This window comes from Eschrichtius robustus, chromosome 2 (assembly GCF_028021215.1).
Source record: "Eschrichtius robustus isolate mEscRob2 chromosome 2, mEscRob2.pri, whole genome shotgun sequence".
Lineage (NCBI taxonomy): Eukaryota > Metazoa > Chordata > Mammalia > Artiodactyla > Eschrichtiidae > Eschrichtius > Eschrichtius robustus.
In genome coordinates this window covers 30,270,982-30,291,906 of record NC_090825.1, presented here as the reverse complement: position 1 = coordinate 30,291,906, position 20,925 = coordinate 30,270,982, and the positions used below count along the sequence as shown (strand labels likewise).

The 20,925-nt window shown below is 33.8% G+C and overlaps 1 protein-coding gene across 4 annotated transcripts in view; it reads right to left on the bottom strand.

The window, feature by feature from the left end:
- Positions 1-20,925, bottom strand: part of NIPBL (NIPBL cohesin loading factor) — a 199,184-nt gene that overhangs the window by 97,576 nt on the left and 80,683 nt on the right. For all 4 annotated transcript variants that reach the window (XM_068535241.1, XM_068535244.1, XM_068535242.1 and 1 more), the window contains exons 2-8: positions 17,647-17,789; positions 15,510-15,675; positions 13,588-13,715; positions 8,271-8,370; positions 7,603-7,754; positions 2,838-2,998; positions 1,838-1,934 (exon numbers count right to left, since the gene is read on the bottom strand). In XM_068535241.1, the coding sequence (XP_068391342.1) occupies positions 1,838-1,934; positions 2,838-2,998; positions 7,603-7,754; positions 8,271-8,370; positions 13,588-13,715; positions 15,510-15,675; positions 17,647-17,710 (868 nt within the window). In that variant the 5' untranslated portion in view covers positions 17,711-17,789. The remainder of the gene's footprint in view (positions 1-1,837; positions 1,935-2,837; positions 2,999-7,602; positions 7,755-8,270; positions 8,371-13,587; positions 13,716-15,509; positions 15,676-17,646; positions 17,790-20,925) is intronic.

Below are 20,925 nucleotides of genomic sequence, written 5' to 3'. Positions count from 1 at the left end.
GTCAAGCTAAAAGTGCTTTATATGGTTGGCCAAAAAATGTTCGTTCGGGTTTTCCATAACATCTTACACGTTATAACACATCATACTGCCTTTTTATTTAAAGTTTACGTGTCACATTATATATATTTTAGAACAAACTTTAAATTCCAACAATTTATCTAAAAATTAAACTAGGCTAATTGAAGATGCATTCAACCTTCAAAACTAGTTGGAAAACAACCTCACGAACAGAAATAGAGGCTTCTGATGACTAATGTGTTCGTGAGGTTAACTGTTCTCAAGTTTTCTTCTCTTTCTATCTAAAGTTATCTATCCACCTAACAATCCATTCATCCATTCACTCATCTATCCAGCCTCAACAGTTAGAGGAAAAATGGTCTGGTTATCTAGAGCAACCAGCTATCCCACTGTTATTCCTCCCTGGCACTCTGATTATTTCTTACTCTGAAAATACTTGTAAGATATGTACCTAACTTTGATACCTAAAGTACAAATAGAGTTACTCTGGAAGTTGTTCTCTCTTTCAGAAGCCGGGTTATTTCTATGTCTGGAAGTTCACAGAATTATAGAATTAGAATGGCTCATAATTCTAATTATTGAATTAGAATGGCTCATAAAAGTTCAACTGTCACCTCATGAAGAATATCCCTGATCAAAGAGTTCGAACATAATCTATGAAAAAAAAAATCTTTACAATGAGGCTGACCAGTCCATGTTTTAGACAGCTATAATTAGAATTTCTCACAGACAGATAAAATTTATTATCAGCTATATTGCAATTAATTAAAAGCTACTTCTTTAAAGTGGATACAATATTCTCTTCCAACAAACTTGGATGACTCCAATTATTAGAACTTAGTTTTAAGTATTTTAAAAAATAGCTCAAATCTGGACTTAGAATTCTGTGACTCTATTATACACAGAAGACCACACAAGGTTCTTTGGGAATTTGAAGATAAATAAAATAAAATTCATGTCCATAAGATAGTACAGGATAAGTTATTAGAAAAAACAGAAACTAACGGCTTGGGGAAACCAGGGAAGGGTCCAAAGAAGATCACCCATTTAACTTAGAATTTGAAGAATTAATACGATTTTAATAAGCAGAAATGAAAGTAGGTGTAAGAGATCTAGTGAAGTAATTAACACAGAACAGGCCAGATTTTGATAAATGACTACCTAAGAAGAGAAGACTTTAAAGATAATTCAGGATTTGGAATAGCATTAAGAGAAACAGGAATGGAGGAAAGAACAGTGAGAACAATTTTGAACATGAATTTGAAATACTAGCTAGATATGAGGAGGTTTTGTCTGGAAATGAAAAATTACAACTTGGGAGACAGGACTGGAAGCAAAAGACACTGATTTGGGAGTCCTGTTCACAAAAGTAACAAATGCTATTACCAAAGCTGAGTAAAACAGCCAAGGAAAAAAGTACAATGGAAGATTAAAAATCTAATGATAGAAATCTTGAGAAATGATAGAGCAGAGAAAAGAGCTAATGAAGAAAAAAAAATCAATGAAAAAAGGAGGAGGAAAATAGGTGGATTCAACACAAAATAAGTTTGGGGGGGAGGGTGAAGATTGGGGAAAGCTGATCAATAATTTCAAATATTTAAGAAAGATGAAAAAGATTGTGGTTTGAAAAGACCACTGGATTATTAGTAAGAATGATACTGTATATATCTGAAAACAGTATCAGTAAGTACAGGTTCATTTTTTTCTACAGTAAGTGAAAAACAATAGAGAATAATTTTTGGTAACTGCATTAAGAAGTCTGAATTCTTTACTCAACTGAAGTGTGAAAAATCTAAGGAAATCTTAGTTACAATGATACCTTTTGGAGTTCCATCACTTCCAGCAGGGGAACATACTGGCTGTGGAGACCTCAAGGGAAAAGATGCAGCATTCCTCATTGTTGAAGAATCTCCATCCTAGGAATAGAGTATAACATTTATATCTTGAATGATAGAAGAGGCTTTATAGAAATCTTAAAGAGAACCAATAAAAGACATAAATTACTGACAGGTAAAGTGTTGGTATTCAAAAGCATAATTCTTCTGCACTTTCCTGTTTTCTTCGTGGTATATCTTAGAAGAATTGAAATTGTATCCAAAAGAATCAACAGCCTAAGCATAGCAATGAATAAGAAAACTGGTATTACTAGTATGCTCCATTTTTGTTTGCTATTTTCTACCAAAGGAGCTCTGAACATCCCACCAGGCTGTAAATGTAAATGTCTTGAGGGCAGAGTCCAATGTCATCTCTGTTAAACTTAAATACATGTAACTTATGTGATAATACCACCAAGCCAATGACAAGACAGATTTCCAGTATGTGGAATATTTCAGTAACATTAAAGCAACACTAAATTTCAGGGAAAAAATTTCTGTACAAGTCTTAGAGGGAAAAAGAGCTAAGCACTAATAAATAAAGGCTCATTATTTAAGAGGACATCTTTGTGTGAGCAAACATCTAAAAATGAAGTATATTTCATTAAGGACCTAAACCTCTAGACCAGAGGTTGGCAAACTTTTTCTGTAATGGGACAGATAGTATATATTTTAGGCTTTATGGATCATATACAGTTTGTCACATAACATTCTTTGTTGTTGTTCTTTTAAACTCTTTATAACTGTGAAAATCAGTCTTAGTTTATGGGTCAGACTACCGGCCAGTTTACCAACCCTGCTCTATAGGTACAGCTAGATTCTCAGACCCAGTATAATCCTCAATAAAAGGTAGATATCCTTCAAATTACAGAATTGAAATACTAGGTTATGAGACAAATATTAGAACTATTTTATTACCTTAATGATAACTAATATATTACATACGTCACTACTTAGCCTGTGCACCATGTGTAGGTAGTCGTCACTTGAGCCATGTCTAGGATTATCAGCATGATGATTAGCAGAATTGCCAGACAACGAACCAGAAACTTTATTATCATGTAGGTTTCTCAAACCACCTGCAACAATGGGACTTGATACCGATGCTGAAATTAATAAGAATTTTAAAAAAGCTTTATAAAAATAAACTGTTAAAATTCTTACAGGACAATAATAATTGTTCGCAAGTAATATTTTAGCATACATAAATTACAAAGACTAATATAATGAGCTGGCTGACTATCCAGAGCTTGATCAAATCTTAACACTTTGCCACAAGTCATTCAGATTGATTTTTGAAAAGAAATAAGACATTAGATATGGCTGAAGCTCTCCATATATCTGCATATTCCTCTCCTCTACTTCCTTCCCCTTATTCCCTACAAGTAACCACTATAATGAATTTAGAGTTCACTCTACCTATGAATACCTTTTTACCTTTGCTATAAATGAATATATTCTTAAATAACACATAGCACTATTTTGCACATTATGACTTTGTATAAATGGTGTATGTATTGTATATATCCTTCTATAACTTGCTTTTTAATTCAATATTGTATTGAAATGTATCCATTTTTATATATGTAGTTTTAAATTCATTTACTTTGAATAATTACATATATTCTGCTGCATAATGTACATACTTTATCCATCCTTGTGTTAGTAGTTTATTTTTTTATTTTAAAAAAATATTTATTTGTTTGTTTGCGCCAGGTCTTAGTTGCAGCAGGCGGGATCCTTAGTTGAGGCTTGCTGGCTCCTTAGTTGTGGCATGCAAACTCTTAGTTGCAGCACGCAAACTCTTAGTTGTGGCATGCATGTGGGATCTAGTTCCTGGACCAGGGATTGAACCCAGGCCCCCGGCATTGGGAGTGTGGAGTCCTAACCACTGTGCCACCAGGGAATTCCCTTGTTAGTAGTTTAGATTGCTTGGGTATTTTTGCCATCATAAACAATGCTGTAATGTATATTCTTGTATATGACCTTTTTTACAAACGTGTCTAGGAGTGAAATTGCTGGATATTCCTGTTTTTAAACTTTACTAAATATTAACAAATAGCTTTCCAAATTATTTATGTCCCCTCTACTGGTAGTAGATAAGTGTTCATACTGCTCTATATCCTTGTCAATGATTTTCGTCAATTTGAAGATGGGAAATGTCTCTGACAGCCACTTTAATTAGCATTTCCTTCCTTAATTAACAGTGAAACCAAGCATCTTTTCATGTGTATTGGACATTCAGATTCCCTACTTAACACAAAATCATAAAAATTACTGTCTGATATTTTCTTTCAAAAGTTTCATAGTTTTGTTTTTTCACACTTAGTCTTTAATCCATGTAAGAACAGAATATCTTTCCCATGAATGCTTGCTAGAACTTGAGATAAAACTGCCTGAGCATTTTTATCCCCACCCCTACTTATAAGGGAGATAGATTTTTAACAACTGAAGGAGGTATATGTATTTTAAACTGGAATAGATATTGTCAAACTGCTCTCTAAACTGGTTGTATCAATTTATGTCCCTATGAAGACTGTATGAAGTTCAAATTTCCCTGCACACTATAAAATGTTACTAATCTGATAGATATAAAATTTTATTTCAATTTAATTTTGATTTGCATCCCTTTAATTGTGAGCCAGGTTGACCGTACTTTCGTATATGTATTAAATCTTTCCGTATCCACTTTGCTTTTCTTTTTCAGTAAACTGCTTAATTCTGTAGTCTATTTTTGTCTTATTCTTATCAACCTGCATAAGATCTTGCTATATTTAAAATGAATACTTTGTAATAAATATTGAAAAATTTTTTTCCCTAAATTTACTTGTCCTTATTTCTTCTCTATTACACAGAAATTTATAATTAATCTGGTTTTTTTTCCATTTCTAGAATCCAGTCCTGCTTAGAAACAAGGCCTTCTCGACCCAAAGGTACCCAAAATTCACCCCATGTTTTCTTCTTACAATTTCTTTTTAAATTAATTAATTTATTTTTGGCTGCACTGGGTCTTCCTTGCTGTGTGCGGGCTTTCTCTAGCTGCAGAGAGTGAGGGCTACTCTTCGCTGCGGTGCGCAGGCTTCTCATTGCGGTGGCTTCTCTTGTTGCAGAGCACGGGCTCTAGAGCGCAGGCTCAGCAGCTGTGGCACACGGGCTCAGCAGTTGTGGCTCGCGGGCTCTAGAGCGCAGACTCAGTAGTTGCGGCGCTCAGGCTTAGTTGCTCTGCGGCATGTGGGATCTTCCCGGACCAGGGCTCAAACCCGTGTCCCCTGCATTGGCAGGCAGATTTTTAACCACTGCGCCACCAGGGAAGCCCCTTCTTCTTAAAATTTTATGACTTAAAATACAAACGTAAATAGTTCATCCATCTAGAACATTTTTGCTCTAGATGATCTAGGAATCCAAATAAAATTTCAAAATGCCTAGCCAACTAATCCAACATGATTTATTAAACAATCCATTATTACACACTGATTCAAAGTACCACCTTTAGAATGACAAAATTGGAAAATCACCATTTTCCAATGACCAGTGTAAAAACTGATGAAAAGAGAATCATTATTGGATGGTAAACGCTTTAGGATAAAGATTAATAGGAAATAGGACAGTTACATGATCTCAAAATATCACCTGACAGATTGCTCACTGATTGCAAAGAAATATTATGTTCCTTATAAAAGAAGACGTGGAGTAGTCACCACCTAAATGTCACTAATAATGAAGCCACTTGCCATTATATGCCCTCTGATGTGATGCAATATCAAGTGTACAACATTACTTATTTAGCACCCTTGCCAAAAATATACAGAGCCTTTAAAATAACTAACAGAGCCTTTAAAATAACTTCCAGTTGGTAGGAAATACAGGAAGTATATAAGCAAATTAAACAACACAATGAGGAAACAGTGAAGTCTAGAATATGGGATATTCTACAACAAAAGTAGCACAGACTCCTCAAAAAAACAAAAATTACCGTCATGGGGAAAGGGTATGGGACTGTTTAGATTAAAAGAATCAAAAGAGATGTAAAAACCAAATGCAATGTGTGAGAAACTAGATTAGATCATATGTGGAGGAAAAAAGGTTATAAAAGACATATTTGAGGCAACTGGTGAAAACAATGTAGATGGTATCAGATGATACTACAGAAATGTTCGTAATTTTTTTAGGGGTAAATTATTACACTTGGTGTTTATAAAGGAGAATTGACTTCCTAGCAGATGTATTTAAGGACAGAGAGGCAGAATGCCTGTTGGTGAAATGGTTCACTGTGCTATTCTTTCAACTTTTCTGCATGGTTAAAATTTTTATAATATAAAGTGTTTTTTAAATATTACCTTTCACAAACTCTGAATTCCCACAGACATCTGCCTTATTTCTGGAACCATTTCTGTCCCATTTACCAATCTATTTGTTCCTTACCATATTAAATTTTCTTATTTATAATAATTTTGGTATCTGTGTGGGGCTAGTCCCTAGTATTATTTTTGGTCTCTCAAGTATCTGAGAATTTCTAAGAAATGATTCATTACTGAATAGGCCCTCAAACTACATTTTTCTTTTGATTTTGTGATTTCAACTTATTCTTTTGAAAAAGCTGAGTTTATCTTGTTATAAAACAACAACAGTGTTTAAAGTAAAAATTTATGTTTTTTTTCTACACATATTTATGTGGATATTTCCGTATGAAGCAAATGTGTCCTTTCAATATTTTCCCTCTTATTAATTACATTTAAAATGTTTCACATAACTTTGGCATACCAGAGTAGAAGAGTAATATTTCACAAGTATCAAGAGCCCATATACACGCATACTTCTGTTCAGCACTCACACTAAATTCTATAATTTTGGACGTGTCTATTCCAAAGGTGTGGTTTGTCTCCAGGTTTTTCCTTGACTTACTGTATAAAATAGGCTCAACCTACCATTTCATTATCTAGCTTTGGAAAACCAGAAGTTGGCTGTTTTAATAGATGACACTAAGTTAAAAGTTTGTAAGATAAAAGTTTATAAATGAAGCATGTTTTGATCCATGCATAATAAAAAACCAAGAATACAAACAGGAACTAATGACTGACTGTGAATGTTAAAACTTTGCTGTTAATTATGAGGGACAAAAACACAGATATCTGTTATATTACCCTTTTGTACTTTTCAAAATTTCTCTAAAAAAGTACAATATACTAGTAAATACATTATTTAATAGCTATGACATAGATCCCAATGCAGTATGATCTTAAAAAGACATATTATCAACAATTGACTTCAAATGAGAACTAGTAATCTAATCCCAGAAAATTTTGAATCCAAGAATATTAATTTTCCTCTACCAGTACTGTATCTACTTGATATTAAAATTTTCACACTACATATACTTTACTAATTAAAACGTAATTCTTCTTTGACTTAGTGCTACTGTAAGAAGCCCAATTAAATAAAGCAGTTCCTAATTTCATAACTAGATATATTCAGTTGTATAATATAATAAGGTAATCCAGAGTCAAATTACACTGATATTTTTATCTCCCAAATGACTTCCCAAGTAATAAATATAACATATTTTTAATAATATAAGCCACACTTAAAAGAAATGTTCATTGACAAAAAAGTATACAGTTTAGTATTTGTGTTTTAAAATTTATAAAAAGAAAAAAATGAATTTTCTGGGAACTAGAGGCACTCCCTGTAAATAAACAAGCAACTTTCTTACCTTGCTGCATTTGTGGATGTGTTGTATAACTTGAAGGATGGGAATATGGCATGTATCCTGCAGGGCTTTGTGGGGCATATGGACTAGGCACTGGGCTGTTTTGTTGTGGCATAAATCTGTTCCCAGAGCTTGTCTGTGGTGGCACAAACCGGCTAAAATCCAAAATCCAAATAAACAATATCAGGAAATGAAATAAATATGATATTCCTTGATATTTCACTGTCATAAAATTCTCCAAACTCTAATTTGTATAAAATAAATGTACACAGAAAAATTCTGAAAAATAAATAACGTACAAAAATCATTCACAATTCATAATCTAAGAGTTATACTAAGCAGTTTGTAAAAACTGGAGTAATTCATTTATTTTACATGCTCCCTAAATTCTACTCAATGAATTTTCTTATTTATCTCAAACACGCTGGTTATTTTAACACATTCTTTTGTTTGTATGAAATTAAGTTACTATTTATTTAAATTAGTATATTAGAGCATTTCCACATATAACATTTTAAGGCAAATATTCATGTGGGTTACTATTTAAGGCTAAGCATCTAAACTTTTTAACTACACGTAATTCACCATTACCTAAATGTATGTATACACTGTATATTCACAAGCATATTCACTACAGAAAACAGTACTTAATAAAATGATATATACATTACCTGGAGGGGCTATGTGAGATAGTGGTTTGTTGATAATTGGAAGATGCAGGACTACTGTGCATGGAATTCTGAGAAAGTTTATACTGAGACATCATCATTCCTACACAACATACAAAAATGGTAAAACACGTTATTTTCTTCCAATGGTAAAGCATTCTTTAAGTGATTTAAATCAATCATTCTTTCACAAACATTCAAAAGTTCTTTGTTCTTTTCTTTTTGACCAACATGTTAATTTTGAAGAGCAAAATATAGAAACTATAAATTTCAAGTACAACCAATTTTACCAAAACATCCTTTTAGCATATAACTAATCCGGGGACAGAGATAGAGATATAATTTTTTGTTTTTAAATTTACTTGCTTACTTATTGTCCTATCATTTAGCCTTAGAATTGAAAAGAACTTTCAGAAGTTGCTTTATCTAACCTCTCTCCAAATACTACACACTTCTGTCTACAACAGGCTTTTGGATGGTTTTCCTATTACATGGAATACTTTATTACATACATCTCCCACCTTAGGAGCTTAATTTTACAACTCTATTTATTTCATTGTGATTCGGACCTAAGTTTTAAAAAGTACTTTACTTAGGGGCCCAAAGTCTGAGGTATTGAAATTACCATCTGAAAGTCTGTTAACGAACAACAGAATGCTCCTGTTCTTTCTTCCACAGTAATTCTTGCCATAAAATAGGATTAAATGAGTATTTGTTTAATGAATGAAAGTGTGAGAAGAGCTTTCAGATTCTCACATTTCTTTTCAAGTTAGACATTGTTCCTTCAACTGTTGCATAAGTGGCGTTTTGTTATATAGGAGATGCAGAAAAATTCAGCTATTTAGACACTCTAAAATCAAAGACAAAAATCTATGATTAACTCTGACCTTTCTTATGATATGTACAGCCAATCTTTCTGGGAGTTTCAAGTATCACATTATTTCCCCAAATTTCATTTCCTGCTGCTGATATGAAAAGTGCCTTTCACCAGAAACATTCAAACAGAAGTTACATGTTCATCTGCCAGGAACTACAGAAAGGATTCTAGCTCTACAACAGTGGCTGAATGAGATGAGAGCACCTTAAAGTCTAACACTAATAGCGTGTTTTCTATGTAGTCTAAACTTCAATTTACGAATTTTCTCTTCCAACTCAAATTCAGTACTAAATCATATATTCCATGGCTTAATAATTTAATTACTATAACTACTGTTGCTGATTTTTTTTTTTTTTGAGAGAAAGGGGGCAAGACTCCATGAGATGGGAATTAAAAAGTATTTTCTCCTGAATTAACAGTCATCACTGTGACAAGCTGGAATTACTAGTTTGGAGGCAGTGGCTTTATAAATAAAAGGGGCAAATAAAATACTAGTAGTCCTTTCCGATTCTCTCAGAGATCCAAAGAACTATGAACGAAGTGATTTGCACATTATTAAATTTTCTCCAAATGTGTGACTCACATTTATATTTAACAACCAAAAATAACCTTTTAAAATTTTAAAGCCAAATGGAAAATGCTTAGAAAAAAAAAAATCACAACATGCAATGAATCAATTTTTAAATGCTAGTTTGTTTTTACAAAGTAGGATATGGAGAAATGAAACAATGTTTCAGACTAAAAAATAAGCATATATAGTAAAAACCACAAAATATGTGACTGAAAGGTGAATACTCAAAGTTTCTTATTAGAGATATAACTTATAAAAATGTAGTATAAATAGCCTTGGAAGACTTCCTTTATTCAGTCTTACATTTATTTACGTTATCCTATACTTAATGCCCTTATCCTATTTCCTATTACAGGCATACCTCGGAGATATTGCAGATACGGTTCCAGACCACCGCAGTAAAGCAAATATCGCAATAAAGGGAGTTACATGAATTTTCTGTGGTTTCCCAGTGCATATAAAAGTTATGTTTACACTATACTGTAGTCCATTAAGTGTACAATAGCATTATGTCTAAAAAAACAATGTACATACCTTAATTTAAAAATACTTTATTGCTAAAAAATGCTAACCACTGTTTGAGCCCTCAGTGAGGTTGTAATCTTTTTGCTGGTGGAGGGTCTTGCTCAATGTTGGTGGCTGATGACTGATCAGGATGGTGGTTGCTGAAGGTTGAGGTGGCTCTGGCAATTTCTTAAAATAACACAACACTGAAGTTTGTTGCATTAACAATGAAGTTTGCTGCATTGATTGACTCTTTCCTTTCATGAATGGTATCTCTGTGGGATGCAATGCTGTTTGACACCATTTTACCCACAGTAAAACTTCTTTCAAAATTGGAGTCAATTCTCGCAAACTCTGCTGCTACTTCGTCAACTAAAGCTTATGTAATATTCTAAATCCTTTGTTGCCATTTTAACAATATTCATAGCATCTCAGCCACAAGTAGATTCCACTTCAAGAAACCACTTTCTTTGCTCATCCACAAGAAGCAACTCCTCATCCATTAAATTTTAATCACGAGATTTCAGCAATTAAGTCACATCTTCAGGCTTTACTTCTAATTCTAGCTCTCTTGCTATTTCTACCACAGCTGCAGTTACTTCCTCCACTGGAGTCTTGTACCCCTCACAAGTCATCCATGAGAACTGGAATCAACTTCTTCCAACTCTTGTGAATGTTGTTATTTTGACCTCTTCCCATGAATCATGAATGTTCTTAATGGCATCTAGAATGGTGAAACATTTCAGAAAGTTTTCAATTTGCTTTGTCCAGATCCATCAGAGGAGTTACTATCTATGGAAGCTAGAGTCTCATGAAATGTATTTCTTAAAATAATAAGACTCGAATGCTGAGATGACTCCTTGATCCATGGGCTGCAGAATGGATGTTGTGTTAGCAGGTATGAAAACAACATTAGTTTTGTTGTACATCTCCATCAGAGCTCCTGGATGACCAGATGTGCTGTCAATGAGCAGTAATATTTTGAAAGGAATCTTTTTTTCTGAGAAGTAGGTCTCAACAGTGGGCTTAAAGTATTCAATAAACCATGTTATAAACAAACATGTTTGTCATCCAGGTTTGTTATTCCATTTATAGAGTACAGGCAGAGTTGATTTTGCATAACTCTTAAAGGCCCTAGGATTTTCAGAATGCTCAATGAGCACTGGCTTCACAACCTAAATTCACCACCTGTATTAGTTCCTAGCAAGAGAGCCAGCCTGTCCTTTGAAGCTTTGAAGCCAGGCATTGACTCTCCTCTCCAGCCATGAAAGTCCTAGGTGGCATCTTCCTCCAATAGAAGACTGTTTTGTCTACACTGAGCATCTTTTGTTTAGCACAGCCACCTTCATTAATTATTTTAGTTAGATCTTCTGGATAACTTGCTGCAATTTCTACATCAGCACTTGCAGCTTCGCCTTGTACTTTTATGTTATGGAGATAGCTTCTTTCCTTAAATCTCATAAACCAATCTCTGCTAGCTTCAAAATTTTCTTCTGCAGCTTTCTTACCTCTCTCAGCCTTCGGAGAATTGAAGAGAGTTAGGGCCTTGCTCTGGATTAGGCTTTGGCTTAAGGGAATGCTCTGACTGGTTTGATCCTCTACCCAGACCACTAAAACTTTCTCCATATCAGCAATAAGGTTATTTAGCTTTCTTAACATTCAAGTGTTCACTGGGGTATAGCACTTTTCATTTCCTTCAAGAATTTTTCCTTTGCTAGGTGGCTGTATGGGACAAGAAGCCTAGCTTTTGGCCTATCTTGGCTTTTGACACGGCTTCCTCACTAAGCTTAAGCATTTCTAGCTTTTGATTAAAGTGAAAGACATGTGACTGTTCTTTTCACTTGAACACTTAAGAGGCCATTGGAGAGTTATTAATTGGCCTCATTTCAATATTGTTGTGTCTCAGAAAATAGGGAGGCCCAAGGAGAGGGGAACTGCCAGTCCTGCCAAAACATACATTTATTGATTAGTTCACTGTCTTACATGGGTGCGGTTCCTGGTGCCCACAAACAATTACAACAGTAACTTCAAAAATCACCGATCAGAGATCACCAGAACACATACAATGATAATAAAAAATTAAAACTGCGATAATTAACAAAACGTGACAGAGACACAAAGTAAAATGCTGCTGGAAAAATGGCACTGACAGACTTGTTCAATGCGTGGTTGCCACAAACATTCAATTTGTAAAACAGGCAATATCTGAGAAGCGCAATAAAGCGAAGTGCAATAAAACGAGGTATGCCTATAGCCTTTCTTCCAATCAACAATCTCTCCATATTTTCTTTCATTCCAACACTCTTCCAGAGTATGTGTAATTCTAGCTGTCCTTTCACCATTCCTATCTGTCTCCTACTACTGCCACCTAGCTTATTAGTTCTGATGAAGATACAGTCTTGCCCTGCATACCTACCTTTGATTTCCTGAAAGGAAATTTCCCTGGATTCACTTTGGGAAATGGATAGTAACCATGCAATTGCTTTAAAAACACAACTTACACACAAATGTAAAGAATCAACAAAGTAATACTATTAAAAAACAAAACTAAGAAATGGAACGGCAAGCTTCATGGAGGTACTGTCAATAAATGTGGCAATATTCTTGAATACAAGTAACCAATTAAATAAACTAGACCTTCCTGGGTTCTCTAAACTATTCCCTTCTGACTGTTTTAATCTCGAGAGGGAAGCAAGTACTTGCGCTTGCCAGATTCAGTAAGCTTCAGACCAGAACAATGTTCCTAACTTAAAGGTTCTTCTTGACTACAGAAAAATCATATCTGTGTTGGATATCACATTTTTATGGGTTTTCTAATGCTTACTATAAATAGAATTTTCCTTAATAGTAATACTTATTATAAACCTTTTTCTATTGCTAAGGCAACAGAAGCGTTAAACCAATTACTACATAAGCATGAATATAATCACCATCGATACTAAAACTAATACCTGGTATAATTATTTATACATGTACTACATGTTGAGAAGCTCTGCAGATATTTTTATTTATTATTTGATTAATGAAAAGACTCCTTTCATATTTATTCTATGATTTTTTTAAATAAAAAAAATTCCTAAAGCTCTTTCATTGACTGAACTAATAAAGTCTGAAATATCTAGCAAACTACATATTAAGCTTTGCCTAATTCCCAAGGAATTTAGCTACATATTAAACTGCAAGAATGTTAACATCCATTTAGTTTCCTTTTCGTTCTTGGCTTCATTCAAGGTATCAACACGGCATTAACAGATGACAAGCTAGCTTGTTAAAGGACACACCTGAACTTAATTACATGTGAAACAAGTTCTAATACGGGACACATTAAAGAAATATATACTATGAAATTCAATTATGAAAAACCTCACCACTTTGTACATATCTGTTCTGCATACTTTTCTCCCTGAAAACGTTAGGACTCCTCGCCAGGATGGCCTGCAACAAGACTGGTATGTCGCCTTCTGGATCATCACTGCCAAGGTTATCTTTCAACTCTCTGGCATTGAAAGAATAAATACAAAACATTAAAACAGTGATGGATGATTAAGAATTCGCCAGTGAAATTCAGACAATGCTGAGGCAGAAAATCAAGAAGACTTATGGTATAAAAATAAATTACACAAGCATGTCTAACGGTTTCGTGGATTTTTGAAGACGCTAATCCTAGAAGAAACAGAATTATCAAAAAAATGACAGAGGGGAATTCTTCTACGGACTTCTTTTCCCCCACCCCATTTTACTTTAAACAGAAAAAAAAAAAAAAACCCCAAACATTATTTTATGGAACTATAAGTTTATTTAAGAATGTTCATATTAGTGTTTCAAAGGAGAAAATGGTGTCTATTCTAAACTATTCAAAATAACGGAAGGGTAGAGGTGATAATTATGCACAGAAGTTGATATTTGGGCTTGGAATATATTTTCTCCCTTACATCTGAATGTGAGTGGATCTGTCTTTTTGAGAATGTCCTCTGAATGAAATAATGTTGCCATGTTGCTTAAGACAAGACCCAAGGTTACATAATTTTCCCCTCTTTATTCTCTTCTCAAATAAAGCCATCAGGGGAAAAAACCCAAGCAAGTGGTTAAGAATAGCTGCAATTAGTAAGTAGCAAATTAGGTTCACAACTATGGAAGGTAAAGGATAAAAAAATTAAATATAGGCAGCATTTTAAGTCTTATATTCTACACGTCACTGTTCCACTCATTAAATCTAGTAAGATTCATAAAGATGGTATCCAATGATAAAATTAATTTCTGGGGTCAATCTTAAAGCAGCTCTCCATATAATAAATCATAACTATACATGTGCTATTTCCCTTATCTCTTTAAATATGTGGTGAAAACTTTTGATTAAGGATGTACATGTATAAGAAGTGATATAATATTTAGACATTGTTGAATTTCTGGAGTGACATAACCAATCATTTCTCAGTTTCTCCATCAGAAAATTCACATTTAGTATCTCACCTAAATTCATCAGGTTTAAAAATGGCCCTAAAGTATGTGCTACAGCTAATGGCAGAGACCTCTCCATTATAATGTGCTTTATCCTCATTCTGCTAAATAATGAACTTTAAGTTAAACAACAGTAAAAGAATGGAAGGACACATGAGTACCGCTGAGTAGTGGGTTGTGAACTTTTTTACATTTTTGTGTTCAGATATTATAAGTATATACTGCTTTTGCAGTAAAAAGTAAATTTTAAAAAGTATACTCGTGCAAAAGTTCTGTAAATAAGCTACGTAATTTAAGTGCATATTATTTTAAAAGTCTATTGTGTGAAAATACACACCTATGTTCAGATTGTACTATAAATCCTGGAAAAAAATTAGTCCCAAATTCTGTAGTAGCCTTCCTTGAAGTTAATCTTTGAGTTCTTGTTATACTTTACACGAAAAGCATATCAGCCTGCTCCAAATAAAGCCAGCATTAAAGTCCCTAGTGCCTGGGAATTCTAACGACTCCAGCAATTCCAGGAAAAAGGGAGCTAACTTCATGAGCAACTTTAGACCTCTGCACAGATCCATCTTGATGAATCCCAAGATTATTATAAGAATCAAAAAGATCCTCATAGAATCACATGGGTCAGAACTACTGTCTCAAAATAACTATGCCCTATTTAAATCTCATTAATATCTCATCACAGTAAGGCTATATTCTCACTTGGATATTCAAGTAATTTAAAATAAACTATGTATTAAAGATTTTTTGAAATAAAAGTAAAACCAGGAATACTGATTCTCTTAGTAAGACCAAAACTTTTCATTTTATTTTAGATTGTACTTACATGTGATCTGTTGATACCTGGTTGAGGCTATGCACAAGCTGTGAAACCAAATTATCATCCCTACAGGCCAAAAGGCAGTTCACCTCTTCTGCTATTCGTGCATTAAAGAGAAGGCTCTTTGTAGTTGTAGCAGGTAAAGGGGATGGAAGAGGCAGCTGGTTCAGGACTATTGGGAATAAAATCAGATTATTAGAAACTGAGTGACAGAAAGAAATCTCTTTAGTGTTTAAATGTATTTGGGGATTAAAAATAAGTTATAAATATAAATGTGACAAATTTATAAAAAGGTATTCCGTCTCTCCCCCAACAAACCCCAAACAACTCTATTAAAACTCCCCACACGTCCCTTGGACCATAATAGATTATACTACTCTCTAAGAATAAAACTCTGTGCTAACTTTTCATGTCTTAAATCTTTATTAATTTAATAAATGAGTAAAAAAACTAGGGTTAAAAACTAAGTAATTTCCAAGAATTGAGACTATATTAATTATTTCTGTTATAAGATTTATCAGAATCAAATAAATAAACCAAGTAACAATACCTGACTCTTTACCAGATAGACAAGTAATGTGTGTTTTTAAAAGCTTAAATAAATACAAAAATAAAGAGCTCACTTTGGTAGGAGAACAACGTCCACAGAATAGGATTCTGAAGGAAGAAAAATATCTAAGGAATTTTGCTTTAAGTTATAAATTACTAAATAGTCTCTCTTCATTTTATTCTGACAGCAAACAAAAGGGCATAAATGTTTTACAGTAGTCTAAATTCAGTTATTTAATGTCTTCATATAAATGAAATTTGTTCATTTGTCTAAACTAAAAGTTAAGAAAGTTAACTACAGTGTCTTTGTTTTTGGTTTAATTTCTAATCACCTATATAGTATAACTATCATGCCACTCAGCCACAATGGGTAATAACAGGGTTTTTATTAATAAAAACACTGGAAACAAATTATTACTTAATAAGTAGGGCTTATTGGGCAAATTTTTAAAATGAGGTACAGCTGAGATAATGGGCAGACCACCCCCCCCCCAAAGAAGTTCCTGGTAGTATATTTGATTCTGTACTCCTACATATTATATGAATTTATGGCTTACTTATAACAAAGTGATAACCAAAACTAAAGACTGTTTCAAAAGCTCTTACCTGAGTTATTCTAACCCTACTGGCTACTTTCTTGTTATGTCAGATTTTATAAACTAGCCCTGCTGCAAAGCTGTAGGCTGTTATCTATTTTACCCCCACTTAAACCAGCTAGACATTAATAACAGAAAAAAATAGTATTTGGGGGAAAACAGATGAAAACATTTCTTGAAGTTATTTTCTTATGGCTCCTTTTATGAAGCCCCATATCTTGCATAATGCTTGCTATACAAAGAAAAGTATGTCATCTCCTCACGGTCTACCCTCCCCTCTCATATCTCTTTTTCCCTTTATTCAGGTAGGATAAGGACTAACATTGTGAGGAGCTTTTTGCACCATTACCCAGGGACTAAGTATTAGAGTTGCCTACCAAAAGAATGAGTCCCTAAAATATTATGCTACACTAATTAAATCTCAAGAGAATGAAGATGTTCTTAAACTTAAGTGTTCACGGTAAAATAGGTTCTTGACATCTATGACAAACTCCAAAAGATTACTAAACATGACATCCAAAATAAACGTCACTAAGAAATCAGATTATGTTGGGCTATCAAATTTTCTTCTTTGAAGGGCAGTTTCAGTTACCATTTCCATAAACGCTTTTTTAAAAGTCTGTAATAGTTCCTATATGCAAACCCATGCTTCTTTGGTTTTGATTTGTCTTAATGCTTTGTTCCAACTTCTTTGATCCTTACTTTTGCATTTATCCCTTTATCATATAAGCCCTTTAAACAAACACACACTACCATTTCTTAATGGGTCCTTAGCATGAAACAGAAATTAAGGTCTTATCTATTATTAGTTGACTACACTAATTCTGTTACTTTCACATTTATGCCAATAAACCAAAGAAAATAATGTTGTGTGTCATTCAAAATCTAAAATCTTTACACATTTTGTTATTTATGACGCTGCAAATAATTAATGTTATAGTCTCTTTAAAAATCAATGTCAGAGTAGAACATAAATTAGATAAAATAACCAAACTTACGGTCTGTGAGACTAGCAATCCCCGCAAGAGTAGTGATGGGGACATGGGGCATATCCCCATTCATCCTGAAGTTCTGGAATGGTGTTGCCTATGAAAGTACTTAGTTCAGGTGCCAGCTGTCATTACTTCCCATTTCCCAAACACTGCAACAAAAAACAGACAATTATTTGTAACAATATGTCAAATATATTACTACTAGGGAAGTGCTTAAAAAATAAAATTTTCTGCTTTTCTTATTTGCTCAAGCTATATAACAATAATAGCCATCATGCATATACTACTTACTGTATGTTACACACTGCAAAGTGCTTTGTATACAATAACTCATTTAGTCCTCACAACAACCAACTAAAGTAGGTACTATTATTTTCTGCATTTTACTGATGAGGAAATTAATTTACATGAAGTTTCAAGTAATTTGTGGAGCAAAGATTAGAACCCAAGCAATCTGGCTCAAGAGTCTGTGTAACGAGTAGGCTATATTACCGGACAGGGATACTCAATTTTGACAAGCACTATTTTCTTTGCCACATCATAAATACATAAAAATTTAGCTTCAACTTGCCTTTCTAGTAAATAACGTGCACATTATTAAAAGATTTGTCTTATTAAATAGCTTCATAAAATAAACGGCAAACAAAAGAAGTCTGCTCTACATCAATTATCTAAGACATAGTGCTAAAATAGAAAACTGAATTGTAATTTTTAGTTTAAACAGTTTAAGTGTTTTCTCTTTGAGGTTATACCTGCTAGTCATTAACTTTTAAGAGAACCTCTAAGTTTTTTGAATTAAAAACTTCAAAACAGTGTAATGATATAATAATAATAACTCCCCTTACTCCTACATCTTAATGCAACTTTACAATTTAAGTTTTTTCATTAAAAAAGTAGAAGTATAGGGCTTTCCTGGTGGCGCAGTGGCTGGGAATCTGCCTGCCAATGCAGGGGACACGGGTTCGAGCCCTGGTCTGGGAAGATCCCACATGCCGCGGAGCAACCAGGCCCGTGAGCCACAACTACTGAGCCTGCGCGTCTGGAGCCCGTGCTCCGCAACAAGAGAGGCCGCGATAGTGAGAGGCCCGCGCACCGCGATGAAGAGTGGCCCCCGCTTGCCGCAACTAGAGAAAGCCCTCGCACAGAAACGAAGACCCAACACAGACAAAAATAAATAAATAAATAATAATTAAAAAATAAAAATATATTTAAAAAAGTAGAAGTATATAAGTAGTTAAAATTAAGAACTTTCTTTTTCTTCACTTTTATTATAAATATGATATACTGACAAAAGTTCCTAAAACATATATGTATCGTTTAACAGTTAAAAAGTAAGCATCCATGGAACCACTCTAGCAATCTAGCTCCTTCTAAAGATAACAACTATCCTGTGTTTTTATCAACAGTAATCATTTCTTTTTCTTTTTATTCCTTTGATGACTTTTATATGTACATTCTTTTCTATAGCTGGCTAAGGAAAAAACACTGTTTCCCTCTGATGAATGACTGACACAAAACTTGCTAGTAGAAGCCCACTATAGGGAAAAGGCACAAGAAATAGTATAGGAAAGATATAATTACTACTGGCTATCCTCTATTTTTCCTTTTGCTCCACGATGGACTTTATACTTTGAAGTAATTAATTTGATTATTTAATAATCACTAAAGAAGTTTAAAGAAGCACTGCATATTTAACAGTTGCATCAAGCACTTTAAAAACTCAGTTAGAATTTAAAAGCTGACAGAGTCATCAAAACAATACAGTTTTTCTAAGTTTAGGTTAATAAGAAAGTTCCATTTTATGATTAGTAATTGATGGGGAAAAAAATCATTGAATGCAAATTATGGATAGAACAGCACAAAACCTCTTGTTATTCATATATGACTCACTATTGTACATGTAAATTGCCATATTCATTCAAGCAGATTAAGTAACAAGTGACCGTGTTTAAGTATTTAATTCAGAGGATAGAAACCCATAAAGAACAATATGCTAGGGGATTCTCTTGTGGGCTATTTGACTTTATTCTATTTTCCTAAATTTCAGATGAGTAACATGTAAAGTAGACCCAACCCTAGGCTGGAGTTTTTTTTAGCCTAAAAAGATTTACATATTTAGTTACCACGTGTGAATTGGAAGATTAATAAATCTAACCATAATATTTTTCTCAGTTGATATAATAAAGGCATCTAAACACTCTGATGTCAACTCAAAACTTGGTGCTTTAACTATGAATTAAGTATTTGGCTACTGACAAATATTTACACCATACTGCTGAACTGTGACAATTTCATGTGATCGAAGATTTTGAAGAACAGAAGACTTTGGTAGAAACAGACTTATAATTTTAGCTAAGGTCATAGATTTTAATGAATATGAGTAATCTATAGAAATGTTGCTGTCTTATGCTAGAAGGTGACCAAAGACCATCAAGAAACAACATTCCTAGAACTCTAAAAGTGAATATACACACTCCTAATTAGACATGGCATTTCTGGCTCTGGATTGGGCACTGTTTGGTTCACCTGCCTCTGTGAAAGTACACTGTCCTTCATGAAACTACCAAAACTGAAGCTGAAAGTCATTATCTCTGGGGAAGAATGTGTCCAGAATGAAATGGTAACCAAATGGGAAAGGTTATAATGAGTGCTTTAGAACTGTCGCTTAAGGCAGTGCTTTATTTAAAATCTGTGAACGGTGACTGATTAGTAGATTGTAAAATAAATTTAGTGGGTTGAGATCAATACTGAGAGGGATGGAGAGAATAGAACTGTAAGGCTACACTGCACACTGCTTTGAGAGTCTAGGTAACATGTCTTTCTAATGATGGGTCACCAAATCAAAGCAGTTTGAAAGTTGCTGATTTAAAGAAATGGAAGAGTAAAGAAAGTAGCCCACTGCATAAGTGGTAATGAGAATGAAATAAAATAATGCATGTAAATCACTTGACATACTACCTGGCACATAGTAAGTGATCCAGAAAGTTAACAATGTTACTGCTAACTGGAAAAACACTTCTGGAGGAGCAGAGGAGAAACATAGGTGCATAAGGGAAAAGGGGTCTTTCAATACAAGTACTCCCTTCTTCTGAAAGACCTACTAAAAATTATTATCCAGTATATATTTCACCATAGTATTACAAGTATGTGTAATAGTCCTAGGCACGCTCACCTACAATTACTAATCGTTAATTAGTGGAAGATATTTTGGTAAATTTCCATTTCAGCCCATTATAATGAGTCTGAAGGGAACTTCTAAGCACTTGCCAAGATTTTTAAAGACCT